Source organism: Trichosurus vulpecula, chromosome 9, assembly GCF_011100635.1.
Source record: "Trichosurus vulpecula isolate mTriVul1 chromosome 9, mTriVul1.pri, whole genome shotgun sequence".
Taxonomy (NCBI): domain Eukaryota; kingdom Metazoa; phylum Chordata; class Mammalia; order Diprotodontia; family Phalangeridae; genus Trichosurus; species Trichosurus vulpecula.
This window is the reverse complement of record NC_050581.1, coordinates 83944876-83971725: the sequence shown is the minus strand read 5'-3', so window position 1 is coordinate 83971725 and position 26850 is coordinate 83944876. Positions and strand designations below refer to the sequence as shown.

The 26850-nt window shown below is 38.0% G+C and overlaps 1 protein-coding gene across 1 annotated transcript in view; it reads left to right on the top strand.

Annotated features, from left to right (window-relative positions):
* The window catches only part of GLIS3 (GLIS family zinc finger 3), a 164655-nt gene that overhangs the window by 2735 nt on the left and 135070 nt on the right, over nt 1-26850 (top strand). Inside the window, exon 3 of the mRNA XM_036739589.1 lies at nt 4641-4751. Coding sequence (XP_036595484.1) covers nt 4641-4751 — 111 coding nt within the window. The remainder of the gene's footprint in view (nt 1-4640; nt 4752-26850) is intronic.

Here is a 26850-nt window from a genome sequence, read left to right as displayed (position 1 = left end):
AAAAAAACCCAACAAAACATAAAGAGGCAGTGTCATATAATGGCTTAGAAAGCTGGCCTTAAACCAGGAAGTTCAAATACTAACTCTGCCTCTACTGTCTGTATGACACTTAGCAAATCACTAAATCTTTCAGTGACCTGGGATGCTCTCCAAGACAATGAGTTAGAGAGAGGGTATTGACCTGTATTGGTATGTGGAGTTTCCTCACTTGGGAGTTTCCCCATACCAGCAAAAGCTCAGGTCTGTGGCTGAGCCCCAATAACAGCTGCTATTTGTATAGTATTTTAAGGTTCATGAAATGCTCGACACACATGATCTCATTCGATCTTCTCAATAACCTCATGAGGTAGGCGGTATAAGTACAACTCTCCTTATTTCGCAGAGATAGCATTCAGCTAATTAATCCTAAGGGTATAATTTAATTGTGCATACTGTATCTCTGCAGCCACTTGAACTTTGAAGTAAACGCTGTGAAAACAATTGCTTTTCACCATCATGCCTTTAATTCTCTTAATGTTCTTTATCTCTCATCTTCATATACCTTTCAAACATCTCTGCTTATTTTTTGAACTGCGTTGAAATGCCTTTGTTATTTGCTTTTCCAATATGCATGGCATGCTTCTCACATGTGGCCAGTTATGATGATATGTAATTCCACTTAACAAAAGCATCAGGATAAATGTATTATACATATTGGGTATCTTTTATCCCACATTCTTTGCAAATAATGTATTCATGACAGTACTTTTTTCAGTGTTAATATTCTGGTGTCTATTATTAAACTATAGCAGAGCTTGAGTTTTAAAAAGATACTGTTATTTCTACACACCTTCTCATACATATTTACAATTATTCTGATATCATCATTGACATATTTATTACATTTTTATCTGTTCCTATTTGTCACTAGCGACTTCAAAAGTATTCTGGTATGCAAACATTATATGCCTTTGAGGGGGGATATTTCTATTTAGAAAGCTTTTAGATGCAGCCCGGTGGAGCAATGGATAGAGCTCTAGACTCAGGGTCAAGAAGACTTGAGTTCCAATTTGGTCTCAGACACAGTAGCTGTGTAACAAGTAGCAAGTCAGGTAACCTCTGTCTGCCTCAGTTACCTTTGTCTGTAAGGTGACAATAACAGCACCTACTTACAGGGATATTGGAAGGTTAAAATGAGATACTATATGTAAAATACATAGTAAAACTTAAAGTGCTGTATAAATATAAGTTAGTATTATTATTCATCATGCAATATGTTGCTACAATACTCATATATTATATATATGTATGTATGTATAATATATAGGGACACATACATATGGAAACATATACATATATAAACCAAACATGTAAACATATTAAGTATAGGCCACATTGAAAGAATTGTGCTAGGTGCTAGGGAGAGATACAAAAATCAAGTAAGATATGGCCCTTGTCCTCATGGAACTTACAGAAGGAGGGCATAATGTAGAATAAAACTATTATACACAAGTGATATTTAAGCGCAGAAGAAAGGTCGAAACCAAGTACTATTTGAAGTATAGAGAAGATGAAATCATTGCTGACTGCAGGGTGGGGAGGGGGCCAGGGAAGGTTACATGGGAGAGATGATGTTTGTGCTGGGAAGGATTTCAGTGGACAGAATTGTTGGTAGGTTGTTCCCTGCACAAGAAATTGTATGGCATCAACCACAAAGATCAGGCCAGTGTAGGGCTCAAGAATCACATGTAGAAAGGTTAAGTGAATATTTCATGATATAGTACCAGGTTAGGAAGAGCCTAGAATACTAAACTAAAAAAAAGACTGATCCTTTTTTAGCAACCATTCAAAAAGTTTTGATTAGAAAGAGTGACTTGGTAAGATTTTTGAGTAGGGAATATTGTTCTGGCAGCAATATGAAGAACTCATAGACAAAGCCAGTTTGAGAACCGCTGAACTAGAAACTTCCTCTGCTTGCTCATTGTGCTATGAAAGTGACCCTGGCCCCTCCAAGGGTGTGCCAGGCAAGCACAAGTAGTAATAAGTGCTGCCCAGATGGAAAACATTGATTTATGGGGCCAGTGATGGACTGTATTTATTTGATCAAATCCAAGCTTAGCTAAGTTGGAAGAATTACCATACGGTAATGAATTTTTACACCACCACTACCCATGAAGACCATCTCCTTAGGAATTGAGGGATTGGCTGTATTCAGGCAGTATCCATACTGATAAAATCACAGATCCTTGAAGTATAGAAGCAAATATTCATTATGCCATAAGATTCCTAGCAAAGTATTAGTCCGTATAAGTTTATACTATAAAAGATTAACCTTTTATCAGTCCGTCAACAAGCTCATTCATGAACCTATTTTGTTCATTAAAAAAATAATCACTTAATTATTATTTATTTTTGAAAATGTTTGTTTTGTGTTTGTTTGTCAATGCCTTTACATCCAATTAGAGGAAAATATTTTTGCAGTCTAAAAAAAATCCTAATATATATAGGTTTTTCAGTCATCAAACTACAAGTTAAAATCTGAATGAAAAGGACAGATACTCAGGTTGAATCCAGAGGAGAGGCATATATACCACATAGATTGTAAGATAGTATCAATTTTATTTGTCTAAAAAAAGATTAACCACTTTTAGAATTAGACAAGTGATCTGGGGCTTTCTATATCTGAATTCCAAGTTACAGACTTCAGGGATGAGCAAAGAGAGGAGGAGCATGTAAAATGCATCCATCCATGTTGTATATATGTAGGCCCAAGTGGTTCTTTGGCCAAACTCCAGAAATAAATATAAATGATATGTTGACTGTCCATTGCCCTGCATTGTATAAATCTCCTTTCCTCTCTATCAAGCAAAAGTAATAAAGAGATGATTGATTGCATAAATACAGAAGTCATCCTCAAGGTCAGAATGACTGCCAAATGGAAAAGAAACAATAGGCACATTCTTCTAAAATGGCCATGGGAATTCCTAGAACTAGAGCCGGCTTCCAAAAATTAGGCTCCTAGAAATATAGAGCTGGAATGAAAGTTGGAGATCACCTAGTCCAACTCCTTTACTTCACAGATGAGGGAACTAACGGCCAAAGGAGTGAAGTGTCTTGTCCAAGGTAACAAATGAGATAATATTTGTAAAGTACTTTGTTATATAACTTAACTATGCTAATTAGGGAAAAAGATGATATGGCTTCAGGATGAACTGTGATTCTACCCATTCTCCGAATCAAATGTGACCCACTAAACAGGAAGAAAACCATATATAGGCTTGCAGGAGTAGGGTAATGTTATCCCCATGTAGCCTGGCCTATGCAATACCAAACATGCAGATTAAAAAATGGAAAAACCCAGTAAAATAAAGCGTAGATGTTGTCTTTACACAACAACAGCGAGTCTACATATTAAAAAGAGTATGAATTTTTTACTTATTTTAAGTTTATATTTGTACAGTGGGCATCTTGCAGACATGAACTTAATAGATCATCTGTCAATTCTATCAAATATTTAATTATTGACTGATTCCATGAAGTGTAAATATATTTATTTTCTAATTTCCAGCACTGGGGACTAGCAAAAAAATTTGACTGGTAAAGGCCCATTGCTTCAAACATTTGCTATTACCTTTCAATATAGTTGATATGTGTATTTATAGGGATGCATTTTGCATTACATTTATGGTACACTCCAGAGGTCATGTCCCAGAAAAGCTAAAAATCTACACTTTGCCAAAAGCTGATTCTATGTAAACATAATTAAATGGGTTATCAGCAAAAGAGCATCTAGCCTCTGAAATGGATGCCTCTAAGACCTTTTCTAGTTCTGACATATGATAATTCTATGATTCTGAGTAATCACAACTTGTTAAGATGGCCCTATAAACAGCAAGACCAGTTTTCTGATCCCCTACAACTCACACAGCTGTGTAGGTGGCCTGTAGTGACTAGGAATCATCATGACTTTGGGTCACATCTGAGTCAACCAAGTGCTTCCAGCTATCACCCTTTACAAAAAAGCAAAATTCTTCTGCAAAACTAATCATCTGAAAAGCATGTAAAACAACCTGCTTAATTGGGTGCTGTTTCTCATCTGATACCTTTTATGCCTGTTTTTTGAAACATACATTTTTTCTATTCATACTACACTAACTTTTCCCTCTTGATTCTTTCTCTCTCTGAATCAGGTCTCTTCTGTAACACTTCCCAGTCTTTTCTGGACTATACTACTACTTCTTTACCTGACTCACTAAAGAATGTGTGTTTGCTAGTTTCTGACTATGCCAAAGATTACTCTCAGGGCAGCACAATTGTAAGTACATCTTGACACACTTCCTAATAATTCCAATGTTAAAAAAATGTCACAGGGTTTATGCTATGTAGGCTGGTGAATTGTAAAGCAGATTCTTAACAGTGATCAAAGATTCCCCATCTCTTTGTTTTGGGTTTTGCTTTTCCCTCACAAAGCCTGCTTTTCTTTTTTGACCTGATATAAAATTACCAGGTTTTTCTACATGGATTTTGTGTTTATGATCCAGTATTTGAGATCAGAGTCAGTGACAATGCATGTTTTGGAAACCAGGAGGCTTAGCATGGATTTTTCCCTCATTTGCCTCATGATTTAACCACAGCTGTTTCTTTGTTTCTTTTTTATTTAGAAACCTTATGCATGTCAAATTCCAGGATGTACCAAACGCTACACAGATCCAAGTTCCCTAAGAAAGCACGTCAAGGCACATTCTTCCAAAGACCAACAGGCAAGAAAAAAGGTAATTTTTCAGTGTGCTGCCCAGTCAGGAAAATACATTCTCAGGTACTGTTATAGCATTAGCACTGTGCACAGGGCTGACGCTGGGCATACTTAGATTGCTCAAGGTGTAACGTGTTTTAGATTGTTTAATGAGAGAAGTCTTCCATGAAGAAATGTTAAGCCTAGTGTTTGTGTAGGTAATATATACAGATAGGAATCTGTGGGATTGATTCATTTTTAATGAAAATCAGAGGAAATAATGGTAGAGAAGTCACCTCAGTTGAAAAGTCACGCTGTGCCAAAAAAAGAGCTGAATATTTAGTAAAAGATATAAATTAGCGGGGATGAAACCCTGTTAGATATGTTCTCATAAAATATTAGGTAGTTAAAACTGTTTCATTCCTGATAATATACAAAGCAAAAGCCTTGAAAACAACATACTTAGTAAACATACTACAAGCCTTCCCTCCTACCCCAAGCCCCTATCTCATTTCAGGCCAGGAGAATGGAGCTGCCTGGTCATTTCTATCTGGGCAAATTATGTCTACCTCCCACCCCCAAGTATATTCTCATCAAGAGGAAACTTTTTAAAAATTCTGTCATGGCAGCGAGCTGTAAAGACTGCTTTATGTTTGTGGGCATGTAGGACGTCTGATGTATGTGACAGCCAAAAAGAATCAGACCCTTAAGGTTCAAATGTCCTACCACAGCAGTAAACTGTGTTGGCCCACTGGGGCTGATGCTGTCTCCTGGGGCGTTTGACTAGTGATGAGTTCTATATATGACTTGTAACCTCAGTGATTGTCAGTCTCTTCTGAGTGTCATTTGAGTCCCCTCTAAACAACCCAGAAGGCAGTCTGAGACTCAACTAGTTTCAAGAGATTGAACTGCATGGCCAGGAAATCAAAAGACAGTTTCGGGTCAGCCCCCTTTCTAGTCAGAAGCTATGAGTTCTTTTACACTTTCAAGTAGATTTAGTGCTTTTATGTTGGTAAAATGCTCTTCAGTCCTTTGTATTGTTCATTTTCCTTTCCCAAAGAGTTGCTAGCACAAGGTTAGGCTGAGTTCTCAAAGCTATGACCTCTTCTGAATGAAGCAGAGTGGTGTCTAGGTGCCGAAGAATTTGATAGATGTTCTCAATCATGTGGGCACCCACCCTGGGAAATGAGGTACGGGAATAATTTAAACCTCTCTTCTTGAAATACCATCAGACCTACCTGGCTCAGACCCCATATGGTTAGTATCTGCAATATTTAGGCACAGGCTAGACTAAAATTTTGTATTTTCCCTGGAAAAATGAAGATTATGTGCCTTTTGCATTATCAGTGAAGGGAATGATTTGATCAAGCAAATTACTAATGCAGACAAGAGTAAAAGAAAAGGATTTAATCCACTTAGAAGCACAATCCATAGCATAAATAATTGCAGAGAATTAAAGGGGATCTAGCAGAACTGCTACTTGGGTAGCCCCATGATGGTGATTCACATTTAACCATGAATAAAAACTGCCTTCCATTACAAATGTTCCAGAAGTGGATGCTTCGCTGATTCGTGCTGGCCTTCCTCCATTATTAGTTAGTGAGATTTTATTATAACATCAAGTCCATAACACAAATGACAATGTAGGTACTGGCTCAGCCCATTCTCTTTCTCCATTGAATGAAAGAATGGAATGGATGAAAAAGAAAGCATTTTTTAAGCACTTACTACATGTTAGGCATTGGGGATACAAATACTGTGGTGTAGAACACAATATATGAATCATACATGGCAGAATATATGAGGCAGGGACTGCCTCAATTCCATTTTTATATACCTAACCCAGTGCCTTATATAGAGTAGGTTTTTTATACTGGGCAATTACAATATACAGTGCTATTTTTTCAGACCTAGAAAACATTATAGATTGAAAGCATTTGAGAGCTGGAAGGGACCTTGAAGGTAATCAAGTCCAGGGACTCTTAACCCATTTTGTGTTATGGATCTCATTGGAAAATTTATGGTGGATCCTATTGACTCCTCAGAATAATGTTTTAAATGCATAAAATATATGGGATTACAAAGGAATGAAATTGAGTTACAGCTGACAATAATTACAGCTATGTTGAAATACAGCTACCAAAATATTAAAAAAATTTTCAAACCCGAGGTTAAGAACACCTGATTCTAGTCTAGTGTCCTTATTTTACCACTGAGGAAAGTAAAGCCCAAAGAGCCTAGGAAACTCCATTAAGGTCATCTGTTTGGTTGGTGACCAAGCAAGAATCAGAACACAGCTCCAGTCATATTTAATTCAATGCCCTTTCTCTCTTCTCATCTTTTATTCAATTTAAAAGAGGCAACATAAGGAGACAGAAGACTATCAAATGGAAAAAAGGGTATCTTAAGGAAGTATTTTTGGTTTTCTTTTGTCCTCATCCCAACTTCTGTGTAGGGAATCAGCAGATTTTGTTGTATGGATGATACTCGCAACACAATTTAAAAATAGCAGCCCTTAAGGCCATAAAATAGAGTTTGAGGGTCAATTCTTAGTCAACCTTCAAAAGGTAATTTAGACAACAAGGAAATGGACTTTCTAGGACCATTAGCATAAAAGGATGCAAAGTCATGGTGTGCTCTTCACATTGTCACATACAAAATGAGGTAGTCTTTTGTGTATCATTGCTACTGTTGTGTTCATTTCTAGCAAATAGCTGAGCTGGGCTATGGTTTGTCATTATTTCCAGGCCAATGCATACTTTCATATTTTTAACCTGTTCATCTACCAAGGACTTAAATACAAAAATAAACATTAACCCCAGGAGGAACAAGGCTAATGCTTTTGACATCAGTCAATTTGAATTTTCAGACCTTGCGTCGGCATTCTAACATATAATGTTTACAAGGTACAATGGAGTCACTGGACCTTCGAGAAATTCTAATTGCTAACTCACATCATGCTTTGGTATTTGAAATATTTCCTGGCAGTTATAATAAAAAATGCAAGAAACAATAAACCTTTTAATGCAGAATTAAGATTATTTACGACTTTAATTAAAATAGAAAATTGGCATCATGTCAGAAAAGCCTTTACAAAAATGTGAATTCATCAAAAATAACCATAAAAATTCCAAGGTGATAAAGGCATAGTGGGGTAATAGTTCCAGCCCTAGGGAACTGTTCTGTTGAAAAGAATGAAACCCTTTACTGTCACACCCTGTTAGTCATGGATTCGTTTAATATATCCTGCCTGACTGCCTCTAATCCTCTTTTTAACCTCCCCCTAGACACTAAATGACATTATTTTGGTGTCTTAAGTTGCTGACTTTATGAGACTGCACCCTGAAATATGTTCCAGAGACCAGGCACCTTCAGCCACAGGAGAAATTTGTAGAAGTAGATGGCAGAGATACTACACATCTAACGATGAACAATTCCCAGCCGTAAATCTCTTGTTTTTGTCCCCACACCTGTTGAAATTCATCTTTGGAACCCAGTGTCCAGTATTCATCCCATTTCTGCCAAAATATACACCTATTTCATGGAAGGAGGTGAAATAAAATAAGAAAAATCCTAAAATTGCAGTTAATTGGTATTCAAGCTGTGCAAAAATATTCTCTTCTGCAGAGGAATTGGGATAATTTGACTCATTGCATGCAGAGTAACTTTTCTCATAGCATAATATGTGCACACCCACACAGCTCATCAGCTGGTGTGCAGACTTCTTCCATCTAATCTGCTTTGCAGATCTTGAATCCATTAAATAAATGATCTACACAGGTAAAAGAGCATTGAATCGCAGAGTCACCAGCTATGTTCTCAACTGGACATAGAATTGATCCTGTAGGGTGAAAAGCGGGTTTGCCTTTCAATTCAATATGCTGAAGAGAGGATGAAAAATTCAGGCAATGAGCCACCTGAAGAAAATTTTCAGGGCTACAAAAGCTTTATCAGATTTTTTTTTCATTTTTACCTTTGAAGATCTATAAGCAAGGGATTTTTCCTTCAACTCTTCCCTGTTAAAATTTTTTAAATTGAGAACAAAAGTTACGTGACTCTAGAAGCTAGGGATATTAAGAACAAGTCCTCAGTTTGTTTGATGTAGCTTTGGGAGGGATTCTTGCAACACTCACCTTCAATCTCAGATAACGAATACCACCTCATTTACTTTTGAGAGATGCCATGAGGAAAGCCACAAAGCACAGAATTTAAAATGTGTACAAATACACCTAGTGTTTATACTTGCCATCTATAAAAAAACAGTCCCAGACATCCTTTAAGGCAGAGCAGTTATAATACTAATATCTTCCTCACTGTTATTCAGCTCCCTACAACCTCATTGGAGGACTGTAATCACTAACTTTGCAATCTATCACCCTCTTATTAAAAACGGAGTGTGGGTTTGCCTTGTTTGGGGTAGTATTATGCTCTTGAAAAGTTGTGTGAAAATTTAGGGCTGGTTAATTGGATCATATTTTAATAGGCTAGAGGAATGCATTATTGAAAGTAATCCTCTATTGAATTCTTTGGCAAAGTAAATAATTCTTCTGTAAAATAGTCACCATACGATCAATTGTATTTATTTAAAATGAAATACACCTGTATGAGTCAATGGAAATAAGATCATCTTTAAAGTCCCTTTCAGCTCTTATATATTATCTTATGATAATTAGTGATAATTTCCATTAAAAATAATGCTACATAGTAGACTTCTGAATAGTACACTGGTTAAGGTATGATTAATTCAGTGGTTTTAAGCTAATGGTGGTTTTCATTGGAAGCCTATGATACACTGGGCTATAAGAGACCTCTTCAACCTCATAATCCCACTGCCCTCCCACCCTCAAAAACAAGACCATGTCTGAACTCACAGGTGCCCTCTTCTGGTTTCAAGCTGCCAATTCTGCTCCTTACTTGAGTGTAAACCTTAGCTCCCCTGTAAGGAGGAAGCCACAAGATTTTCTGCACCTTCCTTTGTTCCCTGATAAAAAAAAAAATCTTCAAACTTCTACTATGTGGACATTAGATGTAGGCAGGAAGTACCCTGGAACCATAGAACCTAGACATGGTTTCCCCATCTTTTCTTTCAACCAAGATTTCATAAAAGTATTTAAGAGAAACATTCATAATTTGACCTTGTAGAATTTAGAATTTAGAAAAGAATTGATTAATTTAAAAGAAAAAAAAGCAGGATAGGTCAAACTACCAACCCGCTGATAGCCTGTCTGCTCAGACTGAGAAAGCATAATGCCTAAAAGATCTAAATTTCAGTCACTTCGTTCACTGGCGACAGTTGCCCTGATTTTGGCCTGGACTCCTGACCACAGCCCTAAATGTACGTCATTAGGGATCCGAACAAACTGGGTGAAATATAGGTTACCAGTAGCCAGGATGAGAACGTGGATGACTCAATGTAAATCAATGACCACTGTTAGAAACGCAGGTCAAACTACATGACTTACCAATGATGAATCAGTAGTGACATCCTTTTGTCCTGAGGGCAGTTTGTCTCTTCCCTCTCTGCTCTGCCTGGTAGTGATATCATCAGCTCCCATGAGTTATCATCTTTATGCAGATGACACCAAGATCTATAGGTCTAATTATACTTGCTTTCCCCCAAATTCCAGTATTTTGTAGCTTATCGACTTCTGGATGTTTCCAGCTCATTTTACCATAAACAACTTAAGCTTAAGATATCTAAAATGGAACTCACTACCTTTCCCCCCCATACCTACTCTTTTCCCTGACTTTTCTATTTCTTTAAATGGTTCCACCATGCTTCTGGGAATGGAGGTTTGCCAGCTCAGAGTTATCCTTGACTTTCCATTCTCTTACCTTCATATACAATAAGTTCCCAAGTCGTGTTGATTCTATTTCCATGATATCTCTCACATCACACGGCCATCACCCTAGGCCCTTGTCGCTTCTCTCCTGGAGTACTGTAGTAATTTTTTAATTGGCCTCCTTGCCTCAAGTTTTCACTTTGTTAAACCCATACTCCACAGTTGCCAAAGTGATAATGTTTTCAGGCCTGACCATATCTGGAAGGGGCAAAAAGGATAGAGTGCTGGGCCTGAAGTTAGGAAGACTCCTCTCCAGATTTCAAATCTGACCTCAGATACTGCCTAGCTATATGACTCTGGGTAAGTCCCTGAGCCCTATTTGCTTCATTTTCTCACCTATAAAATGAGCTGGAGAGGGAAATACCAAACCACTTTGGCATCTTTGCCAAGAAAACCCCAAATGGGGTCATGAAGAGTCAGACAGAACTGAAATGATTGAACAGCAAGAACTGACCGTGTCAGTTCTCGTATTCCAGCTTCTGACACTTTCTCCGCTTCTCCCTCATGCCCAAAATGAATGCTCTTCCTTCTCATCTCTGCCTACTAACTTCTCTGGCTTCCTTGAAACACAACCTAAAATCCCATCTCCCACAGGAAACCTTTCCAAGCCCCTCTTAATTCTAGTTAATTCCAGTTCCCCCTATTAATTATTTCCCATTTGTCCTGTACATAGCTTGTTTTTATATGTTTGTTATATATATTTGTCTTCCCAGTTAGATTGTGAGCTCCTTGAGGGCAGAGTCTGCCTTTTGCCTCTTTTGTGTACCCAGCACATAGCACAGTTCCTGGGTAATATGTGTCTAATGTGGGATTTGAGCTCCGTTTTTCCTGATGCTAAATCCAGCATTTGATTCACTATGATTTACAATGATGATACCAAGATTTTGAGCCTACATGATAGGGAGTGTCAACAAAGACAAGTAAGTCAAGGAGAGGGCTGGGTTTGGGGGAAAGATGAAAGATGCCATTTCAGACCCAGTGAGTTTGAGGCACCAATGACATGCAAAGGTGGAGGTATACAATGAGGAGTTCTAGATTCTTAATGAGGACTCTTTATCTGACTCCCAGTTCAAATGTGTTTAGGTAGATTAGTGTAGCCTATAATGGGCAGATAGTTGGAATGGAGGTATTGAATCTCTGAAGTTCACAGTAGAAGTCAAGATGAAGTCAGACAGGAACTTTAGGGTCCTGAAACTCAGATACAGACAGAGCCATTGAAGTATTTGGAAAGTGGTCATGTGGGAAAAGGGGAATGTCCTTCTATTTGGCCCCTGAGGGTAGCACTAGAAGTACTGGGTTGAAAATTTGAAGAAGGCTTGAAACTAAGGGAAAATTTCCCCAAGTAGAATGGGCTGGTTCAGAAGGTGGAATAGATTCCCCTCATTGAAATTCCTCCAGGAAAGGCTGGGTGACCACTTGTTAGGAATCTTGTGGTGGGGCTTCTTTGGGGGTGTGGTATAAATTGGACTAAATCAATGATGTCAAAAGCAAATAGAAATAGAGATACTAAACCTTACATAAAGATCTCTGCAGGCTTCATGTTGATTTAGAAGGCCACAAGTTAGCAGTATCTGTGTAGTTATGTTTTATTGTGGAGGTGGTTAAGTGCAGTGGATAAAGCTCTGGGCCTGAAGACAAGAAGACTTTAGTTCATATCTAGCCTCAAACACGTACTAGTTGTGTGACCTTGGACAAGTCACTTAACACTGTAAAATGAGCTGGAGAAGGAAATGACAAATCACTGCAGTATCTTTGCCAAGAAAACCCCAGATGTGGTCATGAAGAGTTGGACATGACTGAATGATAGCAGCAATGTTTTATTGTATTTTTCATTTTGTTAAGTATTTCCCAATTATATTTTAATTGGTTGGGCATACTTGGGAGAGTGGCTGGCAGTGTTTTTGACCCTCAAGACTAGATGGCTGCTGAGGTCCCTGACAATTTTGAACTTTTTGTAATAGTCATTCTCGAGAATTTATTTTTACTTGAAATTCAAACTCAGTGACAATTCGAATCAGAAAATTGTACCACTACTTCATTGTTGTATCTTCAAAACCTACAATTTCATGTGACAGAATTTTACTTTTTTTATCCAAAATTATTTGAAAAGCAAAACTGTCTCATTTTATTGAGCTCTGCATAGACCACCAGATAAATACCCAAAGAATGAGGGCATTTTGACAATTGTTCTCATGATGAGCTCAGTATGTATGGTATCTAGCATTGTCCCATGTGCAGTGAGTTACTTACTAATTGCTTTTTGATTGATTGACTGACAATCTTAAGCTTTCTTCTAAGCCTCACATTCCCTTGGCTGATTAGTTTCTGTTGAATCCTGATGCAAATAATTAGCTGAGTTGGGGAGTGAGGGGGAAGGGATGGAGGTAGTGATTCAGCTCAAATTCTCATGCTACTTACTTACTTAAAGAAAACAATACCAAAGACCAATCCAGTCTTACAAATGCTCTTGGTGGGATTTCTACACTTTATTTCAAAGTCTAAAGTGCAGCCTGAGAAAATGACTGGTAGTGACTGGTGTTTTAAAATGTTTGCTGTGGTATTTACCTTCTTTTTTCCCTGAACTCAATTCTAATCTCCAGCTAGGACTGATTGCTGTCTGAGATGCCATCCTTAATGGCAGGGCTGTAAATTTCTACTATATTAGAGCTTTCCATATTCTTGATGATATTTCTCTCTCCCTCCATCTTTGTTTGTTGAATTTGTTGACTGAGCTGGGAAGATATTTTTTTCTGGATACCTTCATACAAGTACCTTAAGAAATCTAATTTATAGACAGTGAGTAGAAGTTTACCATTGTATAGGCCCTTGGGTAGGAAATAGGATGCAATTTGATCTTGAGAGCTGAGCTCCTTATTTAGTACTCCAGACCTGAAATATGGGACTGATGGGCTCTTGGCCAGAGCTGGAGTGTACCTAACAAGAGCTCATAAAAATGTATTTTCCTGGAATCTTGTAAGTCTAATCAAAAAGACTTTAAACTGAAAAGGAAGAAAGGTAAAAAAATGCCTTCATATGCCACCAAATGAAATACCATGGAGAATAATTATAATGCTGGAGAATAGTAGTAGAAATGCCCAGAAATTCATGGGAGAAAGAAAAAACCATAAACAGAGCTCATGGCCTCAGGAGACTAGGCTCAAATTTGCAAATTAGGGGCAACAAGCAAGGTGAACTTAGAGATGCTAAGGCAAGGACATAAATTTGACTTCATAGGCATCACTGGGACTTGATGAGACAACAGAATTTCAGAAATGATGAAGACCTCGGTGACCACTGAATCTGACCCCTACTCCAAAAGAATCCTCAGTATCTAGTTATCTAACAGTTAGCTAGTCTTGGCTTTAAGACATCAGGTGAGGGGCAAAACTCACTACCTTCTAAAGGAAGCCCTTACATTTTTGGAGAGCTTTAATTATTAGAATTTTTTTATTATATTAGGTCTTAATTCATCTTTTTTTGTACTTTTCATCCATCACTGCCATTTCATCTGGAGCCAGGTAGTTGAAGTCTAATCCTTCTTCCACAGGACAGCTTTTCAAATACATGAAGACAGCTATAGGGTTGAAATATAACTCTGGAAAAGCATCTTATTCAAAAGAACAAGGATGTATGTATGTATGTATGCATATTCCCTTCAGCTACCCTAATACTGAGGTCTCATGAATCATACACATCATCTTTCCACGTAGGAATGTAAACAAAACAGTTCAACTTTAGTAAGTCCCTTGTGATTTCTCTTTCTTGTTTACCTTTTCATGTTTCTCTTGATTCTTGTGTTTGAAAGTCAAATTTTCTATTCAGCTCTGGTCTTTTCACTGAGAAAGCTTGAAAGTCCTCTATTTTATTGAAAATCCATATTTTGCCTTGGAGCATGATACTCTGTTTTGCTGGGTAGGTGATTCTTGGTTTTAATCCTAGCTCCACTGACTGACGGAATATACTATTCCAAGCCCTTTGATCCCTTAATGTAGAATCTGCTAGATCTTGTGTTATTCTGATTGCGTTTCCACAATACTCAAATTGTTTCTTTCTGGCTGCTTGCAGTATTTTCTCCTTGATCTGGGAGCTCTGGAATTTGGCAACAATATTCCTAGGAGTTTTCTTTTTGGGATCTTTTTCAGGAGGCAGTCAGTAGAGTCTTTCAATTTCTATTTTACCCTCTGGCTCTAGAATATCAGGGCAGTTCTCCTTGATAATTTCTTGAAAGATGCTATCTAGGCTCTTTTTTTGATCATGGCTTTCAGGTAGTCCAATAATTTTAAAATTCTGTCTCCTGGATCTATTTTCCAGGTCAGTGGTTTTTCCAAGGAGATATTTCACATTGTCTTCCACTTTTTCATTCCTTGGTTTCTGTTTTATAATAGCTTGATTTCTCATCAAGTCACTAGCTTCCATCTCTTCCAATCAAATTTTTAAGGTAGTATTTTCTTCAGTGGTCTTTTGGACCTCCTTTTCCACTTGGCTAATTCTGCCTTTCAAGGCATTCTTCTCCTCATTGGCTTTTTGGAGCTCTTTTGCCATTTGAGTTAGTCTATTTTTTAAGGTGTTTTCTTCAGTATTTTTTTGGGTCTCCTTTAGCAAGTCATTGACTTGTTTTTCATGGTTTTCTCACATCCTTCTCATTTCTCTTTCCAATTTTTCCTCTATTTCTCTAACTTGCTTTTCCAAATCCTTTTTGAGCTTTTCCATGGCCTGAGACCAGTTCATGTTTTCCTTGGAGGCTTTTGATGTAGGCTCTTGGACTTTGTTGACTTCTTCTGACTGTATGTTTTGGTCTTCTTTGTCACCAAAGAAAGATTCCAAAGTCTGAGTCTGAATCTGAGTCTGTTTTCACTGCCTGGCCATGTTCCCAGCCAACTACTTGACCCTTGTGTTTTTCATTGGCATATGACTGCTTGTAGAGTAGAGAGTACTTTGTTCCAAGCTTGAGTGGATGAGCTTTTGTTTTCAGAGCTATTTCTATACAGCCAGCTCTGCCATACCAGCACTCCTCCTCTCCCAAGAACTGCCAACCTGGACTGGACTCAGATTTTAAGCAGGCTCTGCACTCCTGCTCTGATCTGCCACTTAATTCCTCCCACCAGGTGGGCCTGGGGCTGGAAGCAACTGCAGCTGTAGTTCTGTAGCTGCACCACCCCCGCCACTCCTGGGGCAGTGGCCGAACCAGAACTCCTTTCACTCTGTCCCCGGAAGCTTTTCCCACTAACCTTCTCTGTTGTCTTTGATGTTTGTGGATTGAGAAGTCTGGTAACTGATACAGCTCACTGATTCAGGGTGCTAGGGCCTGTTCCCTCTGGCTCCCAGTCTGGTTGGTCCTGCCATCACCCATGCTGCTCTCTGCTCCACTCCACTCCCAGCTCTGTGCATGATAGACCTTACCCAGCGACCATCCAGGCTGTCCTGTGCTGGAGCCCTGCTTCCCTCTGCTATATTGTGGATTCTGAAGTTCTAGAATTTGTTGAGAGCCATTTTTATGGGATTTTGGAGGGACCTGGTGGGGAGCTCATGCAAGTCCCTGCTTTCCAGCTGCCATCTTGGCTCCGCTCCCCCAGAATTGTTTTTAGATGTAGTTTTGAGCCATATGTAAACTAAAAGATAATAGGTTTAAAGGTGGGAAGAAAGCTAAGTATTATGTCAGCAAGTGGTATGTTCCTTTCTTAAGTAATTTAATCAATAAGTAAGCATTTCTTAACTTCATCCTATGTAGTAGACCAGGGGTGGGGAAGACCATCCTATGTACTACTCCAGGGCCTCAAGGTCACATGTGGCCTTCTAGCTCCTCAAGTGAGTGCCTTTCCACTAGGTGCGGAGCATACTGAAAAGAAAAAAGAATAGCCTCCTCCCTCAAAAGCCTACATTTTAATTAGAGAGACAACATATAAAACATACAACATGCAAGGTAAATACAAGGTCTATGGAAGGTAACCTTAGAGAAGATGGTGTTTCCTTACTCTAAAAATCCTGTAGCAACAGTATTCAGTACTGACTAATGCAAAACCATGTATTAAAGCCTGCTCCCTTCAGTATATTCTTGGCCTTTTGCCAGGCATTTTGGCAAACTATTTTTCTCCCACTCAAACAATGGAAAAACCATCTTAAAAATCCTGGCAATGAGAATCACTTGTTCATGGGATTATTTATTGATTTCGGTCCTTTAGAGTGGGAAATTATTCTACATTTAATGGTTGGAAGGCCTCAGTAGTGATAAAACTTTAGCTAGCTTCATTAGATTTTGAGTTTCCTAAAAGTAATTGATTAAAACAGTCATTTATTTTAAGACTAGAAGCACATCGAGGGACACTTTTAATGGAGTTAAAATAGAAGCATGGACATATAAGACTTCAGGATGGGACAGGACTTTAGAGGTCCAACAGTCCAGTCTTCCTTCTAGTGCTAGAATCACTTTGAGCTATACAGCTCAAAGAGTAAATCTATTAAAAATTAATCTACTAGATCTAGATTAAATCTAGTTCCTCTAATACATAATAACTTCTAATATTTGAAGGTAGCTATCAACGTGTGTAGAACGGCTCTGTCCTCAGGCCTATGCTGTCCAGAATTTCATTGTTGACTTGAATGAAAGTATAGATGCTGTTCTTGTCAAAACCATGTAAAAAGTGAAGATGGGAGAAAAGGAGGAGTATGCTGGAGCCAACTTGTGTTGACTCACAAAAGCCAACTGTTAAATTTTCAGTGTGAACATTTATAGTTTGGAAATTGGTAAATGCTGCAAATCCATTCTTGATTTGCTATTGTGTTGACTTCTAGATTTAAGAGAGTAATGCAGAAAATGTTAATAATGTAGATGAAACCTAATAGTGTGTCATGCCTACATGTTTTTCTTCCTGGAAAGCTAGTTGTTAAACACTTATCAGAACACCCTTGGAGAGACCATGATAATTTTGAATGACACAACCTAGATGCCAAAGGTTCTAAACAGAAAGCAATGTTTGATGACCTAATTAAATGAAATCTCACAAGGATAAATATAAAGCTTTATACTTGGATTAAAAAGAGAGAAAGGGTGATAGTTCTATTTTACTCTGGAATCCTATTGCTACATCTGAATTCTGTTACATCTGGATGATTGTGTCTAGTTCTGAGCACTGTACTCAAGTAAAGACATTGACCAGTTGGAGCATGTTCAGGGGAAGGTGACCACAATGCTAAGAGAGACCAGAAAGAATTGGTTGCCTGAGGAAGTAGTGAATTTTCCATTACAGGCAATTCCAAGTGGACGTTGGATGACTATTTGTTGAGGATATTGTAAATATGGTTCCTAATAAGGTCTGTGTTAGACTCAATGATCTCTTAGGCCCTTTCCAATTCTGAGAATTTATGAGCCTGAATCATGTAATAATTGACCACTTACCAAATAAGCATCTGTCTCAGCAACATCAGTGGAAGCTGAATGCTATTACAAGCAAGGTGATCTAAATTAGCATTTAATTCATTGGTAAATGTTTAGCAACTATCTCTTCAGGAAAAAAAAAACAAATTATGCACAACACGCTTATAAGTTTAATATTCATTATTAACATTTTATCCACTGTTTTCTTAAATCAAGACCATCAATAAAATGATAATTCAAGCTCTGATTTGTAGTGTTGAATGCTTTCTAAGGTATAAATACTGACATTAAAAATTTAACAATCAGCTCTCATGAGCTGATTCAAGCTGGCTCCAGCACACCCCTAATTTAATGTGTTCCTGGACTGCCTAGTACCTGTAGTTTAGCTTTAAGGGCTGAGAACACTCATTTTCTACTGCTTGCCCCTGATATCAGAGGTATTGTTAGTGGATAGAGATCTGGCCTAATAGTCCGGAAGACCTGAGTTTGTCTTGCCTCTGACACACACTGGCTTTGTGACCCTGCAAGTCATTTAACTACTCGGTGCTCTCAACCACTAAGACTATAAATTGCAGAGAAGGTGCCTACCTGCATTGACAAAATTCCTCACAAGGGACTGTCTGTATGAAAGAAATCACAGGTCCCTCCCTTCTGCCTGGCCCCAGAGAGTCCCAGGGCTGAGGAAGAATGAAATTCTCAGGGAGTTTCCTTTCATTCTGCCAATTCGATAAATACAATAAAGGCTGTCAGTTCAGGATAAGTCCAAAGCAAGACAATTTTGAGTCATGCTAAACCAGTCTCAGTACAGAGTACATCATAAATCATGGTGATTCCCAATTCTTTGAGTATTTAGATCCTCTGTAAGAATTCCTTTCTAGCTTTAGGGATCCAAAACTAACCTCTGATTTTCCCCCAGAGTCATCCTGGATCTTGGGAGTGGTCCCAGAACTAGGAGAGGGATGTGAGATAGTTCTTAATGGGAGGAGGTGATTGAAAAAAAAAAAGCCTGGAAGGCCTAAGTGGGTTGCTATGTAGAAGGTCATAAAGAATTATGAACATGGATAACTTATGGAAAGGGAGGAGAGTCTCTTAAGGAAAAGGAATCTTGAAAGGGTTCTCAACCCCTCCTAATTGTCGTGCCTTCCCTCTGTTAATTATTTCCTGTTTTATCATATATGTAGCTTACTTGCATATATTTGTTTGTATGCTGTTTCCCCATCTAGACCATGAGTACTTTAAGGTCACGGAATGTCTTTTGCCTTCGTTTGTATCCCCATCATGTAGCACAGTGCCTGACACGTAGTAGGTGCTCAATAAATTAGTAGGTGTTTTATTGGTTGATTAAAAGGGTACATGAAGGGATTACAAAGACCAGTATTTATTTTTGCAATTTTACATACACTTGACCCTTATTCTGCTTTTCAGCTTGGCATAAAGTGAATAATTATAGCTATTAAAAAGAAGACAGCTTCAAAGAGTATATCTCTACCTTTCTCCCATCCACCTTTCCAGGTTTATTGCCAGGTTTATCATCCATTTTGCATGGTCTTCCATCCAACCAAACCTCATTCCCTGCTCCTCGTACACAATCTCTGCCTTTGCCCTATCCTGGGAATAATTCTCTCCTACCTTTTGCCCCTTAGAATCCTTATCTTCCTACAAATCTCAGCTCCTACACGTACCTATTTATTTAGCTGCTATTACCCCCCCTTTCACATGAGAATTATTTTTTTTTTCTTCTTCTCTTTCTTTTTTTTTCTTTTCTTTTTTTGGTATCTCTAGCACTTAGCAGAGTTCCTAACATAAAGTAAACAATAAATGCTTATTGAATGACTGATCTCCTCAGAATAACTGAGAGGAACATCCCTAAATCTTAACATATTTTGTATATATGACCTTTAAATGCCAAACAGAGAGATTTTTATTTGATTCTAGAGGCAACAAAGAGCCACTGGAGTTTATTAAACTGAAAACTGACGTGGTTAGAATTATGTTATATCACTTTGCCAGCTGTGTGAATGATAACTAGGAGAGAGAAGAGACCCAAGGCAGGGGGACCAAATAAGGGCATGCTACAGTCGTTGAGATGAGAGGTGATGAGCGCCTCCCTTAGAATAATAGCTTGGAGAGAGGTGAGAATGGGATGAAGGCAAAAAATATCATGGAAGAAAAATCAGCAAGGTAAACAAAACTTAGCAACTGATTAGATGTGTTGCATAGCGTGGCTGGGAACTGAGGACAATTCTGACAGGATGGTGACTTTTTCAGCAAAAACAGTGAAACCAAGAAAAAGGGAAAGTTAAGTAAACACTTTAAACCACTTAAAAATGATTGTCAACTTCCATCTTTGAAAGTGCTCAATGTTAATTATCAATTCTTCTGCCTGTATGACTTAGTTAATTGCTCATTATCCTCCATTTGGTTGGCAACACAGTGTAAACAGGCAGAATCTCACTTTAACAAATATTGTTATTACTTCCAGTTCTCCAGAATAAACCCATTTACATTTCCTAGGTATCAATTATGACCTTGGACAAAACATTTAACCTCTTTGAGACTCAGTTTTCTCATTTATAAAATGAGGGGATTATACTAGGGCCTAATCACCCTGCTAGCTCTAATACTCCAGGCTATGATTTGCATGTGATGAATTTAGTTAAAAATGAAAAGCCTATGTAATTTTAAAAAGGAGGACATTTGTAGTAATGAGAGTACTGCTCTCAGAGAGGAGACCTGGGTTCAAAATACTCCTCTGGCACTTGGTATCTTCTTGGGGCAAGTTCCTTCATTATACCGCGCTCAGTCTTGGTGCCTTAAAAATTGGGAAAATAATACATTCACCAGTTACCTCACACAGTTATTGTGACAAAAGTGTTTTAAACCTTACAGTACTATTGGAATATGGGCAAAGATGATGACAACAATAATAGGTCTTTGATCTTAGAATTTTTGGGGGGGTTTCTAAAGGCTTCCAGGAAGTCGTTCAAAAGTAACTATCAATGACATGTGGGCCAAACAGAAACAGTTCTAAAGAGCAGTACTGTTGGCCCATGGTGTACAAATAGTAAATGGCCTTAATTAGTTCTTATTAGTATGTCCAGGACAGACATAAGCTCAGTGAGTTGAGATTTGCTGTTTGTCCTCTGGTCTCAAACAGTATTCCTCCATCTAAATAGTCTTACCATAAACAGCAGCTTCCAAAGAGATGGCCTTTACATTCATAGGATTTGAAGGGTCATAGGATTTAGAGCTGGAGTGCATCTTGGAGATCATCTAAGTAGAATACAAGCGTGTGAGAAGTACTTATCAATCAATCCAAAAGTATTGATTAAGCACCCACTTACTTTGTACCAAGCACTGAGCTAGACCCAGGGATGGAAGCAAAAAGGGCAGGATCCCTACTCACAAGGAGTTTATATTCTAATTGGGGAACCAAGGACATGTGAAAATACATACAGCATAAATATAAAATTAATATAGAAAAAAAGTAGGCAAATACAAGGTAGTTTGGGAAGAAGGGACTAGCAATTGGATGGATCAGTAAAAGCTTCATGCAGAAGGTGGTGCCTCAGGTGAGTCTTAAAGGAAGAGGGGAATTCTTTGAGGCAGAAATACGGAGGGAACACATTCTAAATGTGGGGGAAAGCCAGTTGAGTGACAATGACAAATAAATATGTATGAGTAGAATTTAGCTGACCCCCAAGGACACACAGCTAATAAGTGGGAGAGCCAGAATTAAAACTCAAGTTTTCCAAATTCAGTGCTTTTTAAAAAAATTATAACCTGATGCACATGATATAAGTTAGAATTGTTATGGAAACCACTGTTTTTCACTTTGCAGATGGCATTTTTTATCAGGAATTACAACACCCTGTTTATGTGCATTTTTTGCATTGAGTACATTCTGCAGTGTTGCAACATTTGAGAAATCCCCTGCCAACTGGCAATTTTCTCCAAGCATCAGTTTTATACAATGGAAATGAAGTAACCATTCCATAAGCCTATTGTGTCGCGACTGAATAATTTCTGTCCTGCAGCTTCCAGTCTTAGATTGTGCCTGCACAATCTTTTAGTTCAAGTTTCACTCCTGAGGATGCAAAAAAAAAGATAAAAAAATCTGGTTTCTCCTTTTGAGAGCAATTGAACTTAAAGCTATTTCCTCTATTGTTTTCCATGGAGTCTCATTTAAAATATTTTATTAATGCAAAGAGAAATGCCTTCAAAGGCTAAGGGTCAGCGAGCAGTAGCCATGACAACCAGGAAACCATTCTGTAGAAAAAATGCAGTAAAGAGTAAGTGTTTTAATCCTTAACTTTAATCCCTTTACTTCCTGTTCTCAAAATGAAATATAAATCAGGCACCGTGCAGCGCAGCAATTTTTCCTGAAAGGGATGTTGGCAAAAGAGGATTAGTAATGGACAGAAGTGTTTAAGGAATTTAATCACACAATTTGTTGTAAAACTTTTGAGACTACGAGTGACCAGTTCCTTTGAGTGTGGTCAATGAGAAACAACAAAACGTACTTTGAAAGTGATTAGAGAGCCGGCACAGGCAGACACCCCTGTTTATTGGAGTTGTTACAACATTGCCGCCTGTTGTAAGGACATGAGAAATCAGGGAATTGGTTTGGTGCTCCCCAATGGGGGAGGTGGCAGGCTGGGGGTGTTTCAATGGCGGCCTAGAGTCGTGCTTTTGATCTTCAAAAATGAGACGGGAAAAAATAATAAAGCTGACTGTATTTTTTTATCCCACTTTTCAGCGATGCTTTGTTCCTGTGGTGGTTATTAAAAGGATGTGTCTTCTCTGGTCAGACTGCTCTGGCATTTACATTTAGAGGAAGGATGCCCAGCTGTTATGGACTGTAACAATGGGATGGGCACCTGGGGAGAAGAGAGGCCTGTTATTTCCTGAACACGGGTGGTTCTCATATTTGTTTCTGAGGTGTTACTTTACCGGAAGTATTGGTTGCTGTGAATTAATTCCTTAATTACTCTCTAAGTTCTACTCCCTAGGCTTATTGATTTGGACCTGGAAAGAACCTTAAAAACCACATAATCCAACTTTTGTTTTACAACTGACAGCCAGAAAGGTTGTCTGTGGTCCAAAGTTACCTAGGTGGCAAACAGCAAAGCAGAGATTTAAACCCAGGTCTCTTAACTCCAAATCAAGTAGTCTTTTCACTACATCATGTTGCCTGTTTATTCTGACTGACCTGAATAGCCTGTTTTTTCCAAAGACACACCAAAAATGCAAAGAGAAATGCCTTCAAAGGCTAAGGGTCAGTGAGCAGTGTCTCTGCTTGAGTGAAATATCGGTCATTGTAGGCTATATAGCATATTGGTCTTGCCCCATTCTCCTTTGAGACACCTTTTCATCATCTATCCATTCAGTCAACCAGCATTTTTTTAATTTATTCATTTAATCTGCAGAATTTGGGGGGAAATATTCTCTTTCATATTACTGTCTTAGTTCATTCGGTCCCTTCTCAGAAAATAGATGAAAAATTTGCTGTTATCAATTTATATTTGGAGAAGCAAAACTGTCCATGCTCAAAGCATCATTTAAAAAACAAACAACTAAATAATGTTCGCAATTCCCACTTCCCATGAAGTGATTTTCAATAATAACAACTAACCATGGGTGAGGGGAGTACTAATTGCTATAATGGATAAGTTATATGGAACATAGAATGTATGGAAGTGAATTGAGACATAACAAAAGATTGAGTTTATGAGCTCTACAAGACCTCATAACTAAAAGAAATAAACCAAGTCCTATAAGTTGTGGGAAGAAGACTTAACTAGAAATGTTTCAAAGAATCATTAAATCTCCAGGTTGAAAAAGATGTTAGAGGTCATTGAATCCCTTTATGAGTAGGAATCCCTTCTACAACCTAGCTATATGGATGATATCTGGTCCTCCAACTTCTTAAAGATCTCTGGAGATGGAAAAGCCATTATATACCAAGACAACCCCTTCCATTTTGGTATACCTTTGATTATTAGGAAGTATTTTCTTAGATTGAACCTACCTCTGCTTTCTTGTTATTTCTCATTATGGTCTTGGAGCCAAGCAGAACTAACTCCTCTTTGATAGCCATTCAAATATTAATATTTTTAATTTGGTTGCATTACATCATAGGGAATGAAATGAGAATATGGTGGAATGGATATATGTAAAAAAAATACTGGTTTAGGAGTCAGGAGTCAGTAGAAGATGAGGACCATCCCCCTTACCCCTCAGCTTCAACATTGTGTCTTATAGGCACCAGAAACATGCCAGACTTTAAATCTTTAAAGCTTATAGAAAAAAAATTTATCTGCCTTCTCACCTATAATTGTAATTATGTCAAGGGAATTTACTGAAATATTTTGTAATACTAGAATTTCTGTGGCAGGGTTTTCCAAATGTCCTATTTATAGATGACATCATACTAATTACATCTAGCTCCAAAACACTAAAAAATTTCCTCAGTGCATTTCAAAGTCAATAGAAAAAATTGGTCTATAACTTTGATAGACTTGGCTCTTCTCAGCAATGCAAGATTCTAAGACAACTCCAAAAGGCTCATGATGGAAAATGCTGTCCACACCCAGAGAAAGAATTGTGGAGTCTGAATGCAGATCAAAGCATACTATTTGCTTTCTCACCTTTTTGTTTTGTTTTGTTTCTTCTTTCTTGTGAGTCACTCCATTGGTTATAATTTTTACAACATGATTAATGTGATAATAGGTTTAATATGAATGTACAGGGTGTCCCTAAAGTCTGGACACATAAGAAATCTCATTAACATCTCATTAACTCTTTCACTGAGGACTCTGCATTGTTCAATGACTTCTTTTTCTGGAGTATGCTAAAGGAGAAGATGTACTCAATGAAAATCATAGATTGAACACACTTGATTGAATGCATAAAGAGTGAATGTGCTAAAATTGATGGCAGTGTGGAGCTATTGCATCAAGTTCACGTGAATCTTTCAAAGCGCATGAACCTTTGCATAAAAAATGATGGAAATCATATTGAAGATGTTATTTGTTAATAGCTCAATTAAATACAATGTCATTGGAAATTTCATTCATTTTATTTCTTGAAAATATGCATTTTTGCCTATGCGTCCAGACTTCAGGAACACCCTGTATATGTAGAGCCTATATCAGATTGCATGCCATCATGGGGAGGTGGAAGGGGAGGGAAAGGGAGAAAATTTAAAGCTCAAAGGCTCATGGAACTGAATGTTCTAAACTAAAAGTAAATAAATGAATACTCTCTTTTTTTAGATTTTATTATTTATTTAATATTTTTAGTTTTCAGCATTGATTTCCACAAGAGTTTGAATTACAGATTTTCTCCCCATTTCTACCCTTCCCCCCACTCCAAGATGGCATATATTCTGATTGCCCCGTTCCCCAGTCAGCCCTCCCTTCTGTCACCCCATTCTCTCCCCCCATCTCCTTTTCCCTTACTTTCTTATAGGGCAAGATAGATTTCTGTGCCCCATTGCCTGTATATTTTATTTCCCAGTTGCATGCAAAAACAACCTTTTTTTGAACATCTGCTTTTAAAACTTTGAGTTCCAAATTATCTCCCCTCTTCCCTCCTCACCCACCCTCCCTAAGAAGGCAAGCAATTCAACATAGGTCACACGTGTATCACTATGCAAAACCCTTCCACAATACTCATGCTGTTAAAGACTAACTATTTTTTGCTCCCTCCTATCCTGTCCCCCTTTATTCAATTTTCTCCCTTGACCCTGTCCCCTTTCGAAAGTGTTCGCTTTTGATTACCTCCTCCCCCTATCTATCCTCCCCCCTTTTTTATCCCCTTCCCCCTTCTTTCCTGTGGGGTAAGATATCCAACTGAGTATGCATTTTATTCTCTCCTCAGGTCAAATCCTATGAGAGCAAGATTCACTCATTCCCCCTCACGTGCCCCCTCTTCTCTTCCTATGAACTGCTATTTCTTGCTACTTTTATGGGAGATAATTTACCCCATTCTATCTCTCCCTTTCTCCCTCTCTCAATATATTCCTCTCTCATCCCTTAATTTGATTTTATTTTTTTAGATATCATCCCTTCATAGTCAACTTACCCTGTGCCCTTTGTCTGTGTGTATATGTGTGTGTGTGTGTGTGTGTGTGTATGTGTGTGTGTGTATGTATGTATGTATGTATATTGCTGTCAGCTATCCTAATACTGAGGTCTCATGAATTACACACATCACCTTACCATGTAGGAATGTAAACAAAACAGTTCAACTTTAGTAAGTCCCTTATGATTTCTCTTTCTTGTTTACCTTTTCATGGTTCTCTTGATTCCTGTGTTTGAAAGTCAAATTTCGTATTCAGCTCTGGTTTTTTCACTGAGAAAGCTTGAAAGTCCTCTATTTTATTGAAAATCCATATTTTGCCTTGGAGCATTATACTCAGCTTTGCTGGATAGGTGATATCCTGTTCCAAGCCCTTTGATCCCTTAATGTAGAAGCTGCTAGATCTTGTATTATCCTGATTGTGTTTCCACAATGCTCAAATTGTTTCTTTCTGGTTGATTATATTTTTTTCTCCTTGATCTGGGAGCTCTGGAATTTGGCAATATTCCTAGGAGTTTTCTTTTTGGGATCTTTTTCAGGAGGCAATCAGTGGATTCTTTGAATTTCTATTTTACCCTGTGGCTCTAGAATATCAGGGCAGTTCTCCTTAATAATTTCTTGAAAGATGATGTCTAAGGCTCTTTTTTGATCATGGCTTTCAGGTAGTCCCATAATTTCAAAATTCTGTCTCCTGGATCTATTTTCCAGGTCAGTGGTTTTTCCAATGAGATATTTCACATTGTCCTCCATTTTTTCATTCCTTTGGTTCTGTTTTTATAATATCTTGATTTCTTATAAAGTCACTAGCTTCCACTTGCTCCAATCTAATTTTTAAGGTA